A 20,442-nucleotide genomic window follows, 5' to 3' on the forward strand; every position below is an offset into this window, starting at 1 on the left:
TGGGGCTTTTCCCCACCCATTATTCACACCTTCAAGGTCCTATAGGAAGGTTCTAACCTAGATCTAAGTTAGATTCAAGTGAGGGAAAGCCATCTTACCTTCTTTGCCCAACAATGACTTCAAACCCTTCAAATCACTTCCAACTCACAATGCTCCTTCTATCTTGTCAATATCTCTTCAAATCCTTCAAGATCAACACATAAATCATCTATTAAACCTTAGATTCATCATTTCAAAGGGTATTTACAAGATCTCAAGAAACCATACTCGAATCAAAGGTTTAAAGCTTGGGTATGGTGAATGTTCGTAAAACCCAACTTTTCTTACCTCCAACTGTAGATCTAGAGTTGAAGATTACTCTCCCGGCACCGGAATGGCAAGATCTAGCTTCGGCGCCACTGAAATCCTTCCTTTCTTCCTCTTCCTTTCTTCTTCCCTTTCTTTTCTCTCTCCTCTTTACTTTTCTCACCAAATGTACGAGGGTAATAAATGGAAAGAAAAGAAATCATAAAGCCTTATATACTATTCCTAATTAAGTGAATAGTCTTGGATGGGTCACTCAGGTGGGTGGGTGTACCCACCTGTTATACCCGCCTGAGAGCCAAAACTTGGGATTTTTACCGGGTTCGGACCTCGGCGCGAACCCCACCCCAGGCATACGATGTAGGATACGTATATACCTTAAAATACGGATATAATACCTGTTTTATCCGTACATAGCCTTATGGTAGGTGCACGTACACGGTTTGGGCACTCCCGTCTCTTCTGGCACTGGCTCGAACTTGTCGGGCCAGCCGGTGTTTAGGGTCACCCGTGCCATCATAGCCCATAAGGAGCCCGCTCTAATATCCTCTGGCTCGGTTCCTGCATGGTTAAACCGGTTCAATCGCGAAATCAGACCGGGTTTAAGAAGCGGGGTATTATATAGGCTGTCCTCATTTTCTAACTGTCAACTAATATTTCTAATTGCATATGCTGTTATTTATGTTCTTCTATTTCATTCTGGACATCATGGAGGTTAAACATTGGGTCCACCGTATGTCTTTTCTATTGGCATTGACTGTGTGATTGAATTCTGTATAAAGAGAAACTACTTTTAGCATTTGCTGGAACATGACATTACTACCATAAAGACTATTACTTCTTCTAATTATTCCCTTGGATAATTTGATGAAGAGTCATGTTTACATTTTCTAAACACAAAATTTCCCGTCTTGTGCTTTGGTTAAAAAATGCAGGATGAGAAGGAATTAATTGAAAACAACTGTTGCCCCATGCACCTAAAGCCTTGCATCCCACGTAAGGAGGACAACTTCTTCTTTGCCTTGTCGAAGTATCAAAAATCATTGGAAGAAATTCTAAGTCAAAATCCAAACTTTGTGCAGCCTTCTTTTCGTTTGAATGAGGTGAGCATGATAACTTTCCCCTTTATTTTGGCTGATTGATTGGGGTTATATATTTTCACTTTTCCCTTTCCCCTGTATCTTCAATGAATGCTAACATGAAAATATAGATAATGTTTTTCAGCAGTTGAATGGGTTTAGCATTTTTACCCATTCCTTTGTGGGAATTGGGGTTGGTGGCACACCATTGATTTCCCTGGAAGAAATCATAAATTCACAGGAATCTTGTAGAAAGTACTATGAATTTTATTCTACAAGCTGACCTTACAAGACTTACTTTTTTGCACTAGCAACTAGTCATCTGTACTTTTTTCGCAGTATGCTAGGTGATTGTTTTGTTTAGGAAGGCTGTGTGAAACAGGAAAATTAAGAATGAGTCAATTTCTTTTAAGGCCAAAAATGAATGAGAAGACCATGAAACCTCCATGGGATAGAAGGTTACAGAAAAATATGGAGGTGGATAAGTTTAGGTTTTCATTTGTTTATTTTCTTATCATTAATTGTTGTATGGTTAAGTCTCTAGAAATAAAAATGAAAAGGGCAATCCTCCAAACTGTTGACTTCAATTTAGGTCATCCCCTCCCCTACCTGTTATTGTGGTCCAAGCCCCTTTGGTGCATGCTGAATCTCCCAGTAAGCATTTGTTTACCAGCCATGGGGCTTTCCTTAGATTTATTCCTTTCTGACAAGCGCGAAACTCATGTTGATATCTTTCCTATTCTCTTTGGTTTTTCTAGATTCTTTTACTATTAATATAAACTTGAAATTGCATTTATGTGAATGTGAAAATATTCTAATCTTCAGAAATTGTTTTTTTTTTTTTTCCTGGATTCCATGACTAACATAGAGACTGGTTCAGGTGCAAAGCTGGATCAAGAGTGGCCTTAAAGATTTCTCTATTTCCCGTGCATCTGTGGATTGGGGTATTCCTGTGCCTAATGACAAGAAGCAAACTATATATGTTTGGTTTGATGCTTTACTGGGGTAGGGTCTTTATGCCTTAAATTTTGTGTTTTTTCCGATTTGACAAACTAATTCGTATTTAATCCTTTTTCTTGGTTGATATGTGATTGAACATGCTCTTGTACAGACATGGTGAGTAGGCATGCATGTGATGCACACGGTGAAGTGTCTTTGATGTCCTACAGATTTGATAATATCATTGGAACCGAGTCATTTGTTCAAATTGTTCGCTTAATCTTATGAAAGGCCATAAGGATTTGTTAGACCTCGTCACCACTGTACTCAGAAGGGGTTGTCAACTAGTTGGTTTGGCCTGCCAAGGCGAATCGTTGTCTAGTTGATGCCTTGACCCTAGGCACTCAAAGAGGACAAAAATTAGTGAATATTAATATGGGAAAAAGAACGCTGCCTGGCAGTGCTTCCACTATGCCCAATCACATATGAATTCTATATGTACATAACTTTGATTACTACTAAATGATGACATCATGTAGCAAAACGGTTTCAGGCAAGTGTTTCCAACTGTTGGATAAAATCCAGGAGAACCGCTTTTTGTAGTTCCATCCAGTCCAAAGCTTTGAGTTCTTGTTATTCCAATTCCGTAAAAGGCTTTATTACATTCTCTCTTACCCATGTGTGCATTGAGAGATGCAAAAAATGAAAACTGCATAATGAAGATAAAATTATATGTTCAGGGGTGAACTTGATAGTAGTTCACTTCTTCAAGTTGAAAAGCATGTGGAAAATAGTGTAAACCTAGTTAATTATAACCAGCAACGGCTGATTCCTAGTTGCCTCAAGTTGATCAACTGGTCAACATTGTACCTAAGTCAAGTGTATGCATTAAAATCCTAGTTGATTGGCTAAATGTAATTGAAGCCCCAAGTCAGTGGATGTGTACCTGTTAGGCATATTTTTATATGGTGATGATTAAATCGATAGATGGAAATAGAGTAAATGGTTGATTTTCGGGCTTGTATTCTTTTTGAAGCTTAACCTTTCAGCGTTCAGCAACTTCTGCTAAACTTGGAAGCTTCCAGCAGATTGTTAATATTGAGTGAAGTACTCAACTCGGCCAAGGTCTTCTTGCATATCAAGTTTTGAACCTTTTTTTTCTTCTTCTTTTATATTATATTATATTTTTTATTCTCATTGAGGAGGGGGGGGGGGGGGAGGGGTAGAAAACATAATCAAGTTTTTGCAAGAACTGTCATTTGATTTGTTTTCTTGTTTTGTGCTATAAAATGCTTGTGACACATCTTATTTTCTTACTTGCTGTTTTTCCCTCATTTGTTTTTCAGTTATATATCAGCACTATCCCAAGACAAAGAGCAACCTACTTTACAAGATGCCATTACTTCTGGTTGGCCTGCTTCATTGCACTTAATTGGCAAGGTATATCATCTTGGTTTCTTGCTTTCCTGTGGAGCATTATCCCTCTTGTTCGTTGGACTCTTTGTAAAATTGATACCTTTTTTTCTTTTTGGTTATGCTTATGTAGGATATCTTAAGGTTTCATGCGGTATATTGGCCAGCTATGTTAATGTCAGCTGGACTAAGGATTCCTAAGATGATTTTTGGTCATGGATTCCTGACAAAGGTATTAAACTCCAAAAAAATTTATAATATTTTTATTTGAGCAATACAATGAACCTGCTTCATTGGTGACAAATTCATGTTGTTATCCACTACCTCCTCAAGCTGCTATTCCTACTGTTTTGTGTGACATTGTTTTTATATACCTAAAGATTTCACGTTCAGGGATGATGCATTAAAGTAGAAAAGAGAACCTTTTCATACCTTTAATGAAAAGGTATCCTTTAAGGCACATAACTAAGAACTCAGCTACTCTTCTGCCATATTAAGTAAGGACACCAATGGCTAGTTGCTCCCAAGAACCATGGCATACTCTACTCTAGAAAGGATGTCAGTGGATGATCTCTTTGGATGCATCTATGTTGGATGACACTGAAATAAAATGCCAAGATATTCAATTGAGTCAATGCAAAACCAAGGTTTTGCCTCAGGATCTGTAGAGCAGCATCTCCTTTCATTTTATGTATTTCTAAATGTTGTGGGACATTGATGTGGATAAGATTTGAAACTGGTTAAGTTAGGGGAAATTTTTACTGAAGCTGGGCCCAATCTTGGTAAAATTAAAAAATTTATCAACCCTAACCTGTAACCTTTACGATCTTGCCATGCATGCAATGTGCCTACCAATTTTTCAAGGTAACGAGGGTGAGGCCCAGGGATTTCTTGCAAGCAAAACACAACTAATCCTATTAGATCATACGAAACACTAACCAGTATGGGTGGGACAAGAAGGCCTCAGTTTAACCTACTTTTTCAGCATTTCTAAATGTGATCTCATTCCAGACATTACTGTATCCAGAAGATATTACGTGGCTTCTGCCTTCCGGATGATGTTAGTAGCCTTAATTTGTAATTGGATTAAGTTGTGGGAATATTAGACTCTTCATCTATTAGGATGCTTCCTCTACCTCCTTTGGATTTCATCAACTACTCATGTTCAGTTTGATATTTTGCAAATTCTGGATGCTTGATCTTCATAATTTGACAATGTATAATTGTATCAACAATGAATTGTTGCATTACATCTCATATATTTATTTTCATTTCATGCAGCAATGCTTTTTATTTTGAAAATTTTAGGATGGCATGAAGATGGGGAAGTCTCTGGGGAATACACTTGAACCAAATGACTTGGTGCACAGATTTGGGTCTGATGCAGTTAGGTACTTCTTCCTCCGGGAAGTGGAATTTGGAAGTGATGGTGACTATTCTGAGGAGCGCTTTATTAATATTGTCAATGCCCATCTTGCCAATACAATTGGTATGCCTTCTTGTTTTTCATGGATCATTTTTTTTTCCTTTTACTACTATTATCAGGTGCCCCAAGAAAAAGGAAAAACCATAGGTGAATGCTGCAGTTCATACAATGCTCAAACAGTATGGCAATTGATGTCTCTAGATTCTCCCAAATTGGAAGACCAAAATTGTAACAATGCAAGCACCTTATCAACCACTTTTCTTTAGGTTGGGATTTGTCATAAATTATTATTCTGTTCGTCTCCTTTACACAACCAGCTTATTGCAATTTGCTATAGGCAATAAGTATTCATGATATTGTTCGGCTGGCAAAAGCTTTCACTCTTCAGGTGCACTAAGAACCTGGACTAAGAGGAGGATCCATGATATCTCAAACTTATCCAGGGGAAAAAAAAAGGGTGTACCCAGTGCACGAGGTTCCCACCACTGTAGGGCCTAGGGAGGGTCATAATTTATGCAACCTTACCCTCGTTTTGTGGAGAGGCTGTTTCCCAACTTAAACCAGCGACCAGTAGGTTGCAATGGAGCAACCTTACTGTTGCGATGAAGTCTGCTGTCTAAACTTATCCACGTAGTAGCTCATTAAAAAGAAAGAAATGAGAAAGGACAGTGTAAAAGCAATTTGATGCAGAATTGATGCTGTTGAACTGGTTTCACTCTTCGGGCTATCTCAACCGAGATGATCCGGATCCGATTGGATTTTTGGATTCATTAGGATCTTCAGGATTTTATTTTATTTGCAAAATATTTGCAATCTTTTATTTTGGGTAGTTTTTAGTCTATTAGGGAGTTGTCAATTTGAGTTTTATTCTGTTTCTAATTTCATTAGTTAGAACTTAGGAAGCAAATTAGAAGTTGCTATTTTAGTCTTAGAATTTTATTAGGCAAGTTTTAATTTGAGTTTATTATATAAAGGCATGTAACTTAAGTATTAGGCAGATTTTGAATGATGAATTAATTAATTGGTTGAAACCTTGTGGTTTGCTTGGTCGTGAGACCTTCTTTCCCCTCCCCTTTGTGTGATTCTTCTCTTCTCTCTCCAACTATGATTTCTCTCGGAGATTTCTTTTTTTCCTAAGGCCTTCCATCAAGTGTTATCAGAGCCGAAGGATCCATCTCCTTAGTTCTCTTTCCCTATTTTTTTCCCTTCCCATTCTATGTTCTAGTTTCTACCGTGACAAAGAACAGCCAAAAAAAAAAAAAAAAAAATTATCTTCTAACCCCTATCATCATCTTCCACAGCCCCAAAAAAAAAAAATTCATCTTCCGCAGCAACAAAAAACCCTCCCTATCATCATCGATCCACAAGCAAACCCTCCACCTTTTTTTTCCACTGCCCTTTTTTTTTAGTCGAACCCCTTCCCTATAGGGTTCTAACGCTCCAACCCTTCTGCCGTCAATCCTTTTTTTTTTTTTTTTTCAGTCTACTGCCTCATTTTCTTCTCCATCACCGTCTAGTGGACCGTTTCTTTGAGGGCTCCGACAGCAACCAACAAAAGAAAAAGAAAAGAAGAAGAGAGTAGAGAGAGAACACCAAACCAGAAACGAGAAAAAAAAAAAAAAAAGAAGACAAAGAAAAAGAAGCAGGAGAAGTGAGCAAAGACAGAACACATACCTGATTGAACTTCTTCCCCACCTGCTAGGATTCAGCAAGTGAAAAAAAAAAAAAAAGGAGAAACAGAAAACAAAAGAAGAAGAAGCAAGAAGACGGGAACATACCTGTTCCGGACTTCCTCCATCACTGCCTGGTATGCTCGAACATCCTGCCAGCCTGAAACCTTGCTTCAGCCTTCACGTAAGCCGCTGTTCCCATTGCCAAAAGCGACCTCTGCTGGTGCTGACTCCATCTTTGAGTAAGAGATCCCTTCCCCCCTTTGTCGGTGAAACGCCCAACCCACGATCTCCTTTTTGTTCCTTCTTTTTTTTTTTAAATTCTTCTGACTTGCCAGAATTACCCCTCTTTTCCTTATTTTTCCCTATTGTCCTATTTTATAACTAGCTTCCAAGTCTACCCTTCCCACACATGGTATACTTGTGAATTACAATTTGACTTCAGTTATTAACAATTCTGCCATCTTTTTGAAGGAAAAAAAAAAAGTGACAGTTCTGCCACCCATGTGCCTAGTAGAGTTGTGTCTTATTTACATCGTGATGCCGAATACGAATCTGGTCATGGAATCTTTTGTGTTCAAGTTTAGAGTTCGCTTGCCCAATGGAAAGTCTGCTAAATTGTTAATTGATGAGCAACTAAATGACAATTTTGTCTCTAGATCCATGGTGGATATGTTGTCAGAGACCAGTCAAATTATTTTTGAGTCGGAGGATAATGTATTTGTTGAATTTTCTGTTCCTCCTTATTATGATGGTGCCTTTTGTGAAGTGTTTGACTCTCCTCAGCGCATCATTAAATTAGGTTGCGGCTGGTTGGAACAACGGGACGATATTCTTGATCGTGACAATAATGTGTGAACCCTCCAGGCTTACCATATGCGTCGAAAATTTGATCTTTATGTATTGGTTAAGTCAAATAAAGTGATACCCTAAGTACAACCACAAGATGAACCAGAGGCATCAACACAAGTGGAAGACCGTTCTATTGTGGAACAGGTGATGACAACAGAAAGTGAGAAGATTGTGGATCAAGTAATGAAGGACATCAATGTTGTGCCACTTGTTCACCATCATGAATTTGTTCTTCCCCATGATTTTCCGGACTTGAATGCACCTCCAAAGCTTTACATCATGGATTTTGTTCGCGATGTAGACGACGAACAATTCACTCCCGTTCGTGAGTTTTTATTGTTATCATTCTTTAAAACTCGTGGACGAGTTTTTCTCAACGTCGGGGGAGTTGATGCAGAATTGATGTTGTTGAACCGGTTTCACTCTTCGGGCTATCTCGACCAAGATGATCCGGATCCGATTGGATTTTTGGATTCATTAGGATCTTTGGGATTTTATTTTATTTGGAAAATATATGCAATTTTTTATTTTGGGTAGTTGTTAGTCTATTAGGGAGTTACCAATTTGAGTTTTATTCTGTTTCTAATTTCATTAGTTAGAACTTAGGAAGAAAATTAGAAGTTGTTATTTTAGTCTTAGAATTTTATTAGGCAAGTTTTAATTTGAGTTTATTATATAAAGGCATGTAACCTAAGTATTAGACAGATTTTGAATGATGAATTAATTAATTGGTTGAAACCTTGTGGTTTGCTTGGTCGTGAGACCTTCTTTCCCCTCCTCTTTGTGTGATTCTTCTCTTCTCCCTCCAACTCTGATTTCTCTCGGAGATTTCTTTCTTTCCTAAAGCCCTCCTCCATCACAATTGATCTACATTTTCCACATCAGGATCAGGACAACACATGTTGGGAATGCATTGCTCCCTTGTAATGATATGGTGACTTTTGACTGCACATAATGTGCATGCGTTGTCCAAAGAATGCAAGTCACTTGAAGGGCTATGAGGGTTCCAAATGAACCAGATGGAAAGGAAGAAAATGAAGTGGAAGAAGAACACAACTGTAAGCATAATACCTGACTTCATTGAAATGAAAGCATGGCCCTTGGCTTCATGAGCCCACCGTCTCCTGTTTCTAGATGTCCCATCAGGTGTCGTAAGTAGTTCAGGAAGTACAGTCACTGACTGATACAGGGAAACCTTGGCAACCAGAAGATAGAGCTATTCATAACATCCGCAAACGAAACCTGTCATCAGATACCCCTTGGAGGTCAGAAATGACCGGCTCCTAGTTCAACTAGTGCCATTTCATTTGATCTTTGATGTAATTTCTGCAACTTATAAAAAAATTAATTAATTCCCCACCCCCCCCCCCCCCACCCCACCCCACCGCACCCACCCACCCACCCCCATTTTGGAATGGTTTGTTAGAACCTAAGACCACAAGCCCCCACGAATTTATAGTTATTGTTTTCTGCAAGCGAATTCTGTACTGTTTTTCATTTAGTTGACTAAGCAGCCAATTCAGTCTCCTCACATAACTCACCAAAAATGTGGTGAAGAATGAATGACATAGACCAAGTTGACCAAAAACCTGGTAGGTGACATCCAATGGGGCAGCAAGCAGATCCACTGCTATTGTCCTTATAGTCTGCTTCATGAATAAATATTTATATGTTATGTTGCTTTCAAGTATGTTAATGTTAATATTCTTGAATTAATCTGTGCAGGAAATCTTCTAAACCGTACGCTTGGACTCCTGAAAAAGAACTGCCATTCAACTTTGGCAGTTGATTCAAATATTGCTGCTGAAGGAAGTGAATTCATGAACACCGTAGAGGAGTTGGTAAGAGTTTGTATGAATGTTATTAATGGCATGGTTTTTCTAGATGAGCACCCTTGGAATGCTTCTCTTCCATGTGAAAACTTTGTTGGAATCCAAATTGTGTGGACATATTGTTCATTTCATCCTTGATTCATGTTGTTTGTTACAGCCCAAAAGCATTACACCATGTGGCACATCAACAGGTCAATTTTGATGATGAGGGGAAAAGGTTCAACACATGTTGGGCCATACAACCAATTTTCTCCCCCCCTCCGAATTTTTATCTCATTGTTTTGAGTAACGACCTTTCTCTATACTCGGTATGCACTGTTGCAGACCACAGTCTTGAGTACTGGTTTCCTATAACCTTGATGTCCAAAGGACTAGTGGAGAGTAGCTAAGGATAAAGAGCTGTAAATTTCTTCCCGGGCTTTTTGAGGAAGGATAATTTTCTAACCTGGATTCTAGGGCTAGCTTTATCTTCTATTTCGAGGAATAGGAAAAGTAATGACTCATGAATATGGCTTTGTTGAACAAATTGTGCTAGCTTCCTTTTCAAACTGTTCCAAAATCTGTGTTTCAATTGTCTACAGAGTTATTGCTCTTGCCTTGCTAATTACTTCGAGAGTTCTACTAAGACCACAAGAAAAGAGACAAGGGGAAAAAAATTTCATAAAATTGTGTCCCTGAGAAAATTTATGCATGCTTTTTCTAGAATTTCTTTCCAATTGGTAGCCTTACCTGTAATATTTCCTCTAATGCTTCTCTGTAAGTGGTTTGTTATCCCCAAAGAGGAAGGGGAAAATAAAGAGAACTTCTCTAAGAAATTTGTCCTTTGTTATCTCCAACATTGTTTCCAATTTGGCAACTCACGGTGTTTGTTTCCTCTAGCATCTGTTTCCTCTTCACTTTACATCCTCATCCTCCATGGTCTTAAAGAGCAGTATCAGAACGGTTAGACCATCTGATTCATGTTGGTATCAGAGGGGACTGATCTGATCTATCGTACCTTGTAGATTGGACGATCGGTAGTATTTTGAGGTTTTTGCTTGCATAGTAGAGGAGCATGCCGAACAAGGCATTGGAACCTATCGTTGCTTAGGGTTCTCTGCTCTTCTGCTCTCACACCCCCCATTTGGGCGTCCCATGATGTTGCTTGGTGCAACTGTTTTGGCCATATGTTTGGCCGAAGCGTTGTACCTCTATTTTCCTCCTTTAATGAAATATAGTGTTTCATTGAAAAAATAAATAAAAGATGGCTATGGATTTTTGCTTTAAGGGGGTACCCCTGCTTCCTTTCACATGGAGGAAGAAGGGATCCTCCCTCAACAATTTGACCTGACCTATCAACTGACCTTGAAAAAGAATGAGAATTTCCCTCGAACCGTGGAAAATCCATCCTGATCTACATCCTACATGTGGGGGTTCGACATCTAATATAAGTTCTAACAGTTAGGAAACCATACTATCTCTCATGGAACCTCTGAAATTTTCAGTTAACAGATAAGATTTTGAGGACCACCCAAATATATTTTGGTTTTTGATCTGCTGTCTCCTATTTGGATTCATTGAATGAAAGAATATTACCCGGATGACATACATGGGCATGGTATAGTGTTGATACACTGCCTCTGCAATTCAGTAGTTATTTATGTATGTCTCTTTTGGATGGATTGACTCTTCCTCTCAAATTCTGAAATTGAATTTGTTATACATTGAAAAGATGGTTAAATTTTAAATCTTTCAGCTATATCCCTGCTCAAATAATAACTCATGTGATATTAATAACTGTTCTTGATAGTTGGACACAGTTCGAGGGGATTATTTATTGGTGTTAATGTGGAAAAGGCTAGAGTTCACTATGACTAACTAGTTTATTTTGTTTTTTGTTAGGTGGAAAAGGCAAGAGCTCATTATGACAACCTCTCACTGTCATCAGCTTGTGAAGCTGTGTTGGAGATTGGTAATGCTGGCAACTTGTACTTGGATGAGCGTGCACCATGGTCTCGTTTTAAGCAAGGAGGTTCTTCCTCTGAAGCTGCTGCAAAGGTTTTCTTTCTCTTAATTAATGTGTTTCGGTTCTGTATATTTCGCTCCCATGACCATGTCTTTGGATGACATATTCTGGATTTGAAGATGGTTAATGTCAACCGGCGGGGTTGTTTTCTACTTCAAAGTTCCAGTTGATTCTCCGTGAGAGTTGACTAGATAAATTCTGTGATACTACTTTAGCCTAGACAATCAAAGCACTTGCAATTCAATTGACTATAGTCATTTATGCTCATAATCTTGATTTCCGAACTCAGTATGGATCATCTCTATCACTAGATCCAGATAGGTATCCGACAGTGTAGGATCACCACTATCTTTAAATTTTGTGTTATTTCTCCTTTTCCTGTCTGGATAGGCTGGTCCTTGGTCTGGGTTGTCAAATCCAGAATAACCCAGATTGGTATCGGATGAGGATGATCTGATCCATGATACCAAGATCATTATTTCTTTCCCCAAGCATAAACTTGACTGAGGGGACTGAGATGGTTGTTATGTCATATGTCAAGGTTTTCTATCTAAATTTTCACTCTTTTCATTTACTTGGAAACATTTTGGACAGGACCTTGTGGTTATATTGGAAGCAATGAGGATCATAGCTATTGCTTTATCTCCAGTTATTCCAAGTTTAAGTCTGAGGATATATGAACAACTGGGTTATTCAAAGGATCAATTTGATACCATGACCTGGGTATCTCTCTCTCAGCATCTGTCTGCTTATTTTATTTAATTTTCAATTGATTTTTATATTATTGAATCTATGTTATTGGCAGAGTGATACTAAATGGGGTGGGCTAAAGCGAGGTGAGGTCATGGCACAACCTAAGCCCGTCTTCGCAAGGATTGAAAGCATAACAGAAGGGGAAGCTGGAGGTGAAACAACTAAGAAGGTTGTGAAAGCTAAAAGAATACCTCAATCTCAGGGAGTTGCTGAAGCTTAAACTTACCTGGCTGCAGGTTTATGATGATCTCCACCTGCTTTACAAATTTTAGTCAGTTGTTGGGTAGCATGATGACATAAAAGAACTATTTTCTTTTACCAACTCGCTTAACTTAAAGGTAAAGTAAAGCAATTCCATTGCAACCTTTTTTTCTTTTTTTTTTTTATATTCAATTGATTTTATTTTACTGAAGGTGGGACATGGATGTATAATTGCATTTTTTAGGCCAAACTTCTGCTGGCTTGTTGATTTAGAGGTGTAATTTGTCTGTTTTATGAAACTCTTTCTTGTCTAAAGCACTTCAAAAAAAAAAAAAAAAAAAAAAAAAAAGAAAAAGAAAAAGAAAAAGAAAAAGAAAAAGAAAAAGAAGAAGAAGAAGAAGAAGAAGAAAAAGCTAGTTCTCCACTGTTTGGCCATTGACTAGAATCTGAAGGAGTTCTGTCCATGACTCCATGTGCTTTAAAATTTTGATTGTCCTGGATTATTATCTATGTGGGTTGGTTACAATAATTAATAAATATTTTTCCTGATTGAATTGTTTATTGTATCCATTTTTTTTTTCTTTGAAAGGAATTGTTCATTTGTATTATAAAACCTATAAAGTAATATTTTATTTATTTTTTACTTATAAGAGTCAAGGCAACCAATTTGGTATATTGAAAGGTGTAGCCAGCAACATACCAACTCTTGCCACCCAAAAAAAATTATAATCCTATTGAATGTTAGTTCTCATGTTAGTTGTAGGAATTCTATAGGTCAGATCTTCATTGAGTAGGTCAGACTTTCATTGGCTTCTCTAATCTTTGCATGTTAGATTAATTCACTCTAAGGTAAATGTGTAAGAACTCCCATGACTTCTCAGAAAGATTTATGATTTTCTTCCTTGCTAAAACTTTGGGAAAGAGAAAGGGGAAAGGGGTGGAGGGTTGAAAATCAGGTGGGTTGGGTCAAGGTTTTAAAACTAGGGATCGGTATCAGTTGGGATCGTATAATTTTACCAATTAAAAAGAAAAAATTGTTTTTTGAACCATTTTACTCTTATGTCTTATCATGGATGGTCAATATCGGGATTGGTCTCAGTTGATACCGGTTCGATCCCATTTTTCAAAACCATGGCTGTCCTGCCCTGGGGTTGTGCTGGGTCAGCAACTTAAATGCACCCTTAGTGTAATACTTTTTCACCATATGCAATAAAGACCTTTTTTGTCTTATGTAGGAAGGGATGGTTACCTGATTAACGTTTTTTAATTCTGTGGATTAGAGTTAATTATGGTATTTATACTATTTTACTATTTTTTTGGTAAAGATATACTATTTTACTATTTCAATCATGAGGGAAGGACAATTTTTTTTTGGGAAATTAGAAAACAATGCTTAATAGGTTTGACTTCTAAAAGATGATGCAGAAGATTCGGTGGAATATACCATCATCCCAGTCTGTTTATTAAACCAAAAATCATTGGATAAGATTTAAACTTGGGATCTGAACGATATCAATTGGGATCAAACAGATTTATTTATTTATTTTAAATGGTATTTTGACATTTAACCCTTTTAACTTACCGGTGGATGGGTATCAGATTCAGATCCCTTAAATGGAATTTGGAACTAGAAAAGTCAAAAAGGAAAAAAAAAGGGGAATTGGAATAAAGATTGCAGGCACTGCACAAACGTGAGGAGCTCAAATTAGTATGTCTAAATGGTGGAAAAGATGTGATCGTTATATTAAGGTCATGTTTGATATGTGTTTTTCAGGATAGATTCTGTGTTTAGAACGCATGAAATCTGATTCTCCTTTTTTTTTTTTTTTTTTGCTTTAGAATACATTTGAAACATAGAATTTATTCAAAAAATGCATTACCAAATGCTACCGTAGATGTTACCAAGACAGCTTCTGTGCAGAAAAGACTCACACTAAATAGGAAAAAAGTATATGGATGAAAAGAAATTCAATACCTTTACAACTATTAGAGGTGAAAAGATTCTATTAGAAGTGAAAAGATTTTGGCATAATCCATATACATGACCTGGGACCCAAAGTATAGTTACTATGAAGTTCATTTCAATTATGGAGTTCTTACACACCCGTAGTCCTTTATTCACATATTAAATTTCATTTATATCAAAAAAATTGACATTTACCTAGTCCAAATCACAATCTACATGGTAAATTTGACATGTACGTAATCCAGGTCACAATGTCTATCTATTTAACGGTCAAAATATTCACATCATTAAGCAAATACATGACGCATAAGAACCATTTCTATCATTGGATTCGGATTCTTGTTTTATGCTAACAAAATTAAGTGGCAAATTGGGCCCACCAAAATAACAACCACTAGGCCATCTGACACATGAGGGTAATAATTCAACAATAAAGTAGTGCTTCCAATTCTCACAAAAAATAATGCTCACAAGATTGTGGGAAAAAATTTGGAGGAGAAAAAAAAGGAGGGGGAGACGCAAAGCAGACGTACAACCTTGAGCAGAAATAACAAGCTTATGTATCATTTCATAAAAAAACATTCTTAATGTATCAGACTCTGTATCCATAACAAAACACACCATTACTTATTTTTAGGCTAATGTAATAAAGAAAGAGAAAGAGAGTTCAAAAGAAACATATGGAGGCACAAAAAATGGTAATAACTTCAACGGAACGTCTCCTCATTGCAACATCACCCCGACTGTGATCTATTTTTTGGGAACTCCAAGCCTGTTCCGGAAATCCTCTTCCATGAGGGGCAGGCCCTCCCGCAACGTAATCTTGGGTTCCCAGCCAAGCAACTCTTTTGCCTTTGTAATGTCTGGTTTCCGCTGCCGTGGATCATCCGGAGTGTTCTCCACAACTGTCACCTTAATTTTCGGATCGATTAGCTGCAGTTCACATTGGAGTAAGTTAGTACTGCAAGGCATAAAGCATGAAACTGGAGTTCAACTACAGAGGCACAAAGCATGAAGGTGGAGCTCAACAGTATTTCCAAATCCAAAAACACACAAGTAATATACCATCTCCAAATAAAAGGTTTATTTCAACAGCTTGTAAAGTAATTATCTATTAGACAAGTGTTCTACCATCATCGATCTGAGTATCAGACGTGCACAAGTTTGGGACTACCAAGTAGTTGATTTCAAGAGAATATATGACAATATATGTCCCTTCTTTGAGAGAGCCCTTCTATATGTTTTAGGTCAATTCACTTATTTGGAGGTTCACAAGAGCAAACTACATTAAAAGTCAAATGTCATTCTTAACAAGAGAACACAAAACTGACCTCCTTCACTGTCTCCGCAAGTTCCATCATTGTAAATTCACCTACAATTAAAAATTAAATTGTGGTCAAGGCTACTAAATTAACTTAACACACGCCATGAATTCAAACCTGACCAAAACAGTCCTAATAAAATACCTGGGTTCCCTATGTTGATCGGCCCAGTGTTAGCTCCTTCCATGAGTCGGATAAGGCCGTCAACCTTCAACATCCAAAAAGAGAAGATTAAATTTAGGTGCAACTTGTCCAATTACTCAAATAAAATAATATAAGCCCCTGTCGTGAATTTTGCAATGTCAAACAAGTCTTCTGTACCAACCATATCAGATACAAAACAGAAACTCCGGGTCTGTGTTCCTGGCGCTTGAACTGTCAAGGGTTCACCTCTGCATATGATTGCCAAATCACTGTTAGACAAGCAAACTAATCCCACATCCCATAAGTGGGATTATCAAGGCAACGTATATACAGTCTGAGAATCTCTAGATATCATGAACAAGAACTCTCCATTTTTTTGCATTAACAAATTGTGTTGTTCTTTACTTGGACATTATTGCAATTGTTAACAGGCTTTTATTTTCTTTGACAAATCATGCAAAATAACATATACTGGAAACCCAAAAAAAGCAAATTAGGGATTACCTAAGTGCTTGAGCAATGAAATTGCTGACAACACGCCCATCATCAATATTCATGCGGGGCCCATATGTATTAAAGATCCTAGCAATGCGTATTTCTGTCACAGGACACAAAGGAAATAAGATAGGATGAGGCTTTTACCTTAGATAAATACAAAATATACTTTGATACATAACTTCCACCTCCCACCCCAAAAGAAAAAGGGGGAAAAAAAGAGAAGCTGTTTACCAAAGTACCCACTATTCAATTTGAAAACCCACCCAAGGTATATAAATGCAATCCAATTTTACCTATCCCGTGTTGCCGATGATAATCAAACATCAAAGTTTCAGCTACACGCTTCCCCTCATCATAGCAACTCCTGACTCCTGTAGTACATATGATAGTTAATGTATTTATGTATACACCATTTCATACAGTTAAATGTCTTATTTACTTGAGTCAAACATTGAGGTAACTACATATAAGAAAAAAATAACACTGAGGTACTATCAAATATAAAAACTTTTACTAGAATCAAGGTGATAAATTTGTAGCACTACAATTTTGTATTTTAGAATTTTTTTTTTGGTAAGGAAACATGAAGAGGGGAGTAGCAATGCAACAAGACAAAATTTGTTCTGAAAAAGAACAAATTCCAGAAATATGTAGTTATGCAGTATGAAAAAGAGGAAATCTAAGAAGAGCTAAAATAATCAGAATCACATAGTTTTCTATCATGGATCTGAGTTTAACAAAATTCCATTAAAGTTGATCAGTTCTGAAAACAAAAGAAGGGAAGCAGGAGGAGCTATTTCTGTTTTACTCTGTGAACAGAACCAAGTTAATATTTTTATTTGGAAAGGTAAGCACTGGAGCACCCAATATCATAATCACAATCAAACATAAAAATTGAAAAATTACTCACTAGAAACATAAATTAAACATACCAATTGGGTTGACATTGCCCCAATATGATTCTGTCTGAGGGTGCTCAAGAGGATCTCCATAAACCTCAGAAGTCGATGTTAGCAAAATCCTGTAGGATGATTTCCAACCATGAGTGGAGAAGAACAAAACTACTCTGATATAAGTAATGAATGTAAGTCATCAAAGTATCTAACCTCGCTCCAACACGCTTGGCAAGTCCCAACATGTTCAATGTGCCAATCACATTTGTTTTTATTGTCTGTGGAAGTATCCCATTATTGTCAATCAGAATAACACTATAAGTCTAGTAAACCTTTTCAAATAGAAGCAGTCAATTACTAGGAACCATCAGCAAATGGGAAGGCATTAAAGAAAGCGGATTGAGTAGGCTCAAAATGATTTGTCTGAACAGACATGGGTTTTGTAGCCTCAGGCTATAGATGTCCCTTCCCTCTCCTGCTTGACTGGGTGTGACCATACATATGATACATACTAGTTTGTGATTTTAAAATCTCTCTTGATGTTAATCCTATCAATTCTTGCTAATACCCTTGAGAGGGCAGAGTTTGGGGGCTAGCAGTCAAATATACTTTCAAAAATCATGCATTTGGATGCTTTTTGACACCCTTCTAAGACATCAACAAGTCCTCAATGGGTTTTAAATCATGTGCACCAAACCCTGGTAGGTGTGAAAAGAATAGGATGTCAAAAGATAGTTCAAGACAGATACTTAGACAAACTAAAGAAACTAATATGCTGGTGAGGAGATATAGAAATACTACCTTTACAGGATTGTGTTTGTAAAAAATTGGGGAAGCAGGGCAAGCAAGATGGTATATCTGATCAACCTCAACCAATAATGGTTCTGTGACATCTGTACAAGAGCACAACGTTTGAAAATTCTATCACACATTAAGATCTACTTTGACAAGAGCCCAAAAGTTTAATTAATGGAAGAAATTTTTAATAGAGTGCATAATTAAGATCGTATTGAAGAACCTAAAGATAATACTAAATACACAGAATAAGAGCAGAAGATCAAACCTTTCTTGTATTTATTCTTTTTCTTTTCTTTTTTTCTTTTTAATTAAAACAATTTGCAATACAAATTATGAAGGGTAATGAAATACCATGGCGAATAAGTTCAAATCTAGGATGACCAATCCATTTCCTAAGGTTGTCCTTTGAGCCAGTGAAGTAGTTATCAGCAACAATTACCTGAGCAACAACATACAAAGCAGACAAATTAACCATGCGAATTAATGGACAAAGGCACACTGTTTATAACGGAGATAAGATGGATTCTGATTGAACCAAATGTAGGAAAAGAAAGAAATCTGCATACCTCATTTTTCTCATTTTCCATCAATCTATCAACAAGGTGGGAGCCAATGAATCCAGCGCCTCCGGTTACCAAAATTCTCATATTAGACTGTCATCAACAGTGAAAACACCATTTAAGATAACACAAATGATAAGGACACATTGGCGCCAAGAGAAAGAGCAGAGAGAAGAAGCATTTGTCATATAGAGCAAAAAAAATTTATATTTCTTCCCAGAATGTATTCCAAGAACTTATATGGACCAAATAAGTATCAAAGAGTTGGATACAAGAAAAACTTATACTCTCTAAACCCTTTGCAAGAAGGCAGCTTTCAAACGCTTCCAAACAATTGGTTTTTTCCCCTTAAGGTATAAACAGATCTCATAATGTGGGCAGGAACAAAATTAAGAAAGATGCAACTTTTACCTGAAAAAATTTGGAGTTCCTCAAAGGAGATGGAGTTGGAGGTGGCTTTGGTCGGTGCTCTCCATTGGTAGATTCCTTTGCCATTGCTCAGATCTTCTGTTAAACCCTGCCACAATTTCCCGAATTTAACCAATGATCACAAAGCTTCCAATTCACCCTAAAACTAAAAGAAAAATCGCAACCCGATTCCATTTCTCAAATCAGTCTACTGATAATAAAGTCAAATGCAATGCAGAGACCTACAGTTGGGGAAATCAATATTCCCTCACAACATTTAATCAAGAGAACTCAAGATAATACCTGCTCGTCAGCTTTCCAAGAGAAAACGCCAAAAAACCCTAGTACTCCTTTCCTCTGATCGATGATACCCTGAGAAATAGCTCTGGTTCAGAGACTTATATATAGCGGTGAAGAGAAGAAGATTAAAAAAAACCAAAATCTTGTACCTAACGGCCGGTGCCAACTGGCCAGGAAAAAAACAGAGTAAGGAGAGAAAAAATTATTAATAAAAAATAAAGAAACAATCATACAAGCTTCAAATCGAAGCAAATGAGGTAATGAAAACTCCTCCATAACCAGAACAAACTACAAAGTTCCCACTTCACCATCAATCAGAAACAGATTCAGATCTGAATCTAAACGAATTAAACAAAACAAGAATAACAAATTAACATCTTAATCTTTAACCTTGGAAAAAGTTCGAAGCCTCGATCTGAAAAATGGGATTTTCAGATTTCAATCTCCAATCGAGTTTAGATTTATATAAAATGCTTCTTGTGATTTGGTTTTGGAGAACTGAGAATGGTAGTAACAAATCAATAATCTAAAGCCCGAGAATCATGTACTTCCCCAAAATGTTGCAGTAACAAAGATCTTCAAGAACCGAACCGGACCAATTGCGAGGATCTCGTTTGTCAGAATGAGAGACTTCCCGTTTCACTTGGCAGTAGCCAGTAAGTCAAGTCTTTGTCATTACTTATGGCGGTGTTATATATCAGCCGTTGGGTTTTTACACAGAATGATGATCAATTGTATAAATTCTAATCAGACGAACACAAGAGAGCCTCATTATTGTACGGATGGAACCATTCACATTGTCAAATTTTATCCGTTCTAGGAAGTCTTTCATCCGTATCTAATCCATTAGATCCTTAGTGTCAATGTCAGTCCAAGAGAGTACTTCGCCATTGGTGTTCTTCACGATCTCTATGCATTTCATAGAGATGGTATGTTTGATATACATTTTGGGGCTCTAAATAAGTATGTAATCAGATGGTTAAAAACCTAAATTCAATTTTGCATCCGTATCAGTTCAGGGTATCTAGATTTGGAGTTAGGATAATTTGAAATTTAATCTATCCGATTTGAATATATATC

The 20,442-nt window shown here is 37.2% G+C and overlaps 2 protein-coding genes across 2 annotated transcripts in view; one reads left to right on the forward strand and one right to left on the reverse strand.

Annotated features, from left to right (window-relative positions):
- The window catches only part of LOC122092757 (methionine--tRNA ligase, chloroplastic/mitochondrial), a 16,172-nt gene extending 3,140 nt beyond the window's left edge, over window positions 1-13,032 (forward strand). Inside the window, exons 4-12 of the mRNA XM_042663033.1 lie at window positions 1,239-1,406; window positions 2,263-2,387; window positions 3,668-3,761; window positions 3,868-3,966; window positions 5,043-5,223; window positions 9,408-9,523; window positions 11,396-11,551; window positions 12,114-12,242; window positions 12,325-13,032. Of these exons, the coding sequence (XP_042518967.1) occupies window positions 1,239-1,406; window positions 2,263-2,387; window positions 3,668-3,761; window positions 3,868-3,966; window positions 5,043-5,223; window positions 9,408-9,523; window positions 11,396-11,551; window positions 12,114-12,242; window positions 12,325-12,492 (1,236 nt within the window). The 3' untranslated portion in view covers window positions 12,493-13,032. The remainder of the gene's footprint in view (window positions 1-1,238; window positions 1,407-2,262; window positions 2,388-3,667; window positions 3,762-3,867; window positions 3,967-5,042; window positions 5,224-9,407; window positions 9,524-11,395; window positions 11,552-12,113; window positions 12,243-12,324) is intronic.
- A 1,944-nt stretch (window positions 13,033-14,976) lies between these two features.
- LOC122094243 (UDP-glucuronic acid decarboxylase 6) lies at window positions 14,977-20,017 on the reverse strand. The gene is made up of 14 exons (XM_042664984.1): window positions 19,753-20,017; window positions 19,366-19,434; window positions 19,066-19,171; window positions 18,661-18,747; window positions 18,446-18,533; window positions 18,098-18,189; window positions 17,510-17,574; window positions 17,336-17,424; window positions 16,697-16,774; window positions 16,410-16,503; window positions 16,087-16,153; window positions 15,906-15,969; window positions 15,771-15,811; window positions 14,977-15,372 (listed from the first exon to the last, which is right to left on the reverse strand). Exons 3-14 carry the CDS (start codon window positions 19,147-19,149, stop codon window positions 15,190-15,192), a joined length of 1,032 nt encoding a protein of 343 aa, XP_042520918.1. The 5' UTR covers window positions 19,150-19,171; window positions 19,366-19,434; window positions 19,753-20,017; the 3' UTR covers window positions 14,977-15,189.
- Window positions 20,018-20,442: the final 425 nt, after the last annotated feature.

Source organism: Macadamia integrifolia, chromosome 11, assembly GCF_013358625.1.
Source record: "Macadamia integrifolia cultivar HAES 741 chromosome 11, SCU_Mint_v3, whole genome shotgun sequence".
Lineage (NCBI taxonomy): Eukaryota > Viridiplantae > Streptophyta > Magnoliopsida > Proteales > Proteaceae > Macadamia > Macadamia integrifolia.

Coding starts and splice junctions, on each gene's coding strand:
- LOC122094243 (XM_042664984.1), bottom strand. CDS start 19,149: ATGGCAAAGGAATCTACCAATGGAGAGCACCGACCAAAGCCACCTCCA. Junction 15,970..16,086: donor TCTGTTTTGTATCTGATATG/GTTGGTACAGAA, acceptor TGGATGTTGAAG/GTTGACGGCCTTATCCGACT. Junction 15,812..15,905: donor GATCAACATAGGGAACCCAG/GTATTTTATTAG, acceptor TTTTAATTGTAG/GTGAATTTACAATGATGGAA.